This window comes from Silene latifolia, chromosome 11, assembly GCF_048544455.1.
Source record: "Silene latifolia isolate original U9 population chromosome 11, ASM4854445v1, whole genome shotgun sequence".
NCBI classification, from domain to species: Eukaryota; Viridiplantae; Streptophyta; class Magnoliopsida; order Caryophyllales; family Caryophyllaceae; genus Silene; species Silene latifolia.
The window spans coordinates 110,621,873-110,624,797 of NC_133536.1; the positions used below are offsets into that span (position 1 = coordinate 110,621,873).

At 37.1% G+C, this 2,925-nt stretch overlaps 1 protein-coding gene across 1 annotated transcript; it reads left to right on the forward strand.

Moving 5' to 3' along the window:
• Window positions 1-962: 962 nt before the first annotated feature.
• On the forward strand, window positions 963-1,958 carry LOC141613802 (uncharacterized). Its single transcript, XM_074432547.1, has 2 exons — window positions 963-1,163; window positions 1,278-1,958. Exons 1-2 carry the CDS (start codon window positions 963-965, stop codon window positions 1,956-1,958), a joined length of 882 nt encoding a protein of 293 aa, XP_074288648.1.
• The last annotated feature ends 967 nt before the right edge of the window (window positions 1,959-2,925 follow it).

Genomic DNA, 2,925 nt, shown 5'->3' on the forward strand with positions numbered 1-2,925 from the left:
CATGTTATATTTGATGAAATGCTAAGCCTATGAATCCTTGCATTTACTATCATCTTCTATCCTTTCAACTTGACTTGTAAGACATAACCCAACTCGAGTCTTGTTAGACCATGCATGTGTTAAGTAGGGAAGATTAAGTCGACTTGTAGGTGTTGTACAATCCAAGAGATTCGGCTCCGGGACCCAAACTTTCCTAGAATTGTAAGATATAACCCAACTCAATCCATCACAACAATAATTGCTTGCTTATAATTTGAGAACATGTTTGTATGATCATATCCCATGATTCCCCTATGAACCCATGACACCCTAGTGCTTTTAATCAATTGTTTACACCCTTATTTTATTTATCTTGTTAGTTTATTTTCATTGCTATCTTAGTTTAGTAACCTTCTACATCAACCCAATTTGTGACACCCCTAGACACCACTAGTTACAATAGAATCTTCATTTCAATACCCGTCCCTTGGGATCCGACCTTTACTTGCCTCTTTACTAATTGTAGAGTTGTTTGTGAAGTATAAATTGTGTTTTGTATCGACCATTGACCAACGACCACATATGCTTAATTGTGAACACCAAATGGCTCCGATCATATGGATTACCTCACCAGGGTCGTCAAATTTGCTACTACAAGATGGCCATTTCATTATCACCCAAACTGCAAGCCACTCAAGCTTACCCATCTGATGTTTGCAGATGATCTGCTGCTTTTTTGCAAAGGAGACCCTCCTTCTATCATGCTGCTGATGAAAGCTTATACATCCTTTTCTAATGCATCTGGACTGACCATGAATAATACTAAATCAGAGATTTTCTTTAATGGGATGCAAGAGGAGATCAAAGAAGGTATCAAATCGTGATTTGGTTTTACCGAGGGAGTCATGCCTTTTAGGTACTTAGGGGTGCCTATACAGCCTGGAAAGATATCCAAGAAAGATTGCACCTCTTTAACTGAAAAAATGGTCTCTAGGATAAGAGGATTGGGAGCAAAGAAGTTATCTTATGCTGGCAGGATCACCTTAATCAATTCTGTTCTCAATACTTTGTATAACTACTGGGCTCAAATGTTTATCATTCCTCAAAGTGTCATTAAACGTATTGAAGCTATCTGTAGGAACTTCCTATGGGATGGAAGCCTTGATTTTCATAGGGTTCCTCTGGTAGCTTGGGACACAGTGACTACTTCAAAAAAGGAAGGTGGACTAGGGATCAAAAAAGGAGACATTTGGAACATTGCCACTGTTGGGAAACTTGTCAATTGAATACACTCTAAGGCTGATAGATTGTGGATCAAATGGGTCAATGCTATTTACATTAAAGATCAGAACTGGCAGGACTACACCCCTCCTGCTGACAGTACTTGGGTTTGGAAGAGCATCTGCAAAGTGAAAGAGAAGTTAAAGGATGGGTTCGTGAATGGCAGCTGGGATCACCATCCTAAGGGATATACTATTAGAAGTGGATATGACTGGTTGTGCTCTGAACAGACTGCAGCAGTCTGGTCACCTGTGGTTTGGAACAATTGGAATGTCCCTAAACATTCCATTGTTACTTGGTTGATGATGCATAATGGGATGAATGTCAAGGAAAAATTGTTCAAGTATGCATGCTGTGCTGATGACTTATGTGTGATGTGTGAGTCCCAAACTGAGACTGTGCATCATGTGTTTTCTGAATGTGTTTACAGCTGCAGAATTAAAGCTCATCTATCCCAGTGGTTTGGAGGAAATGTCCCTGATACGATACATCTAGCAACGGTGTATCAGAAATCAGTCCTATGGAAAGCTAGAGCTGCTTGTCTTACTGCATACCATTATCATGTATGGTTCCAAAGAAACAACGCAAGATTAAACTGTTGCTTGCTGCGTCCTGAAGTGGAAGCCAGGAGAATTGAGGAAGAAGTTATCAGGAGAGTAAAAGCTAAGCTAGGAGGAGCCAATGTGATCTTTGATTAGCTTGCTTTAATTCAAGTTCATCAAGCTTAGTTGCTATGAGTTTATTTTTGTCGATGTGGGGGCTTGAACCTTGATCAGTTTGCATCTTTTGTATAGTTCTTGATTTTATATATAATATTCACATTTTCACCAAAAAAAAAACCTTTTCTGATTGAAATTGTATTCGACCATGCACTTCAAAGTGTAAATAGGGCGAATATCTTGCTCTATTCATAATCCTTTTCTAGGAAGAAGTCATGAATTAATCTTGCTTTGAATATAAGATTCGAACACACCAAGAGATTTCCAATCCAATGGTCTGGGACACTAGTCAAAACTAGTTTCTAAATGCGATTTTCAATTAAGAATTGAGAAATGATTGGGGTCACCAACTTGAGTCTTGCATATATGACATTTATTTTTAGTTTGAATATAATTACCTTGATTTGTATGGTCTCACCATAATTTAATCGTGGTATGTATGGCACAACACTTGTTTTAATTTCATAATAGAGAAACCCTTTGCGTTTCATACGAAAACTTGAATTATATTCTTATTTAGACTTAATGTACATCATAACAATTATTGAAGTACATTTATAAATACAAAACTAAAATATGTACACTATAACACTTATATGTCCATGGATGAAATGGCAACTACCCTAGTTCCATTCATATAAATTTCTAAATTTATTCTTGCTAGTCGTCATACGATTATTCAATGTTAGGATTCTAAGGATTTAAAAAAACCCCTCGGATAGTGTTATGAACACATCCTCCTCTAAATACCCATTTAGAAAGATGGTTTTGACATCCTTTTGCCATATTTCATAATCATGAAGTATGGCAATTTCTAACTTTATTCACAGATCTGTATCAAATACTCATGACGTGATAATTCGCAAGAATGCAATGTCAACGTCATAGATATTCAGAAGGAATATGTTGGAGTCACACAACTAACTTCCTTGATCTTTACTTATTT

Coding starts and splice junctions, on each gene's coding strand:
- LOC141613802 (XM_074432547.1), top strand. CDS start 963: ATGGTCTCTAGGATAAGAGGATTGGGAGCAAAGAAGTTATCTTATGCT. Junction 1,164..1,277: donor ATTTTCATAGGGTTCCTCTG/GTAGCTTGGGAC, acceptor ATACACTCTAAG/GCTGATAGATTGTGGATCAA.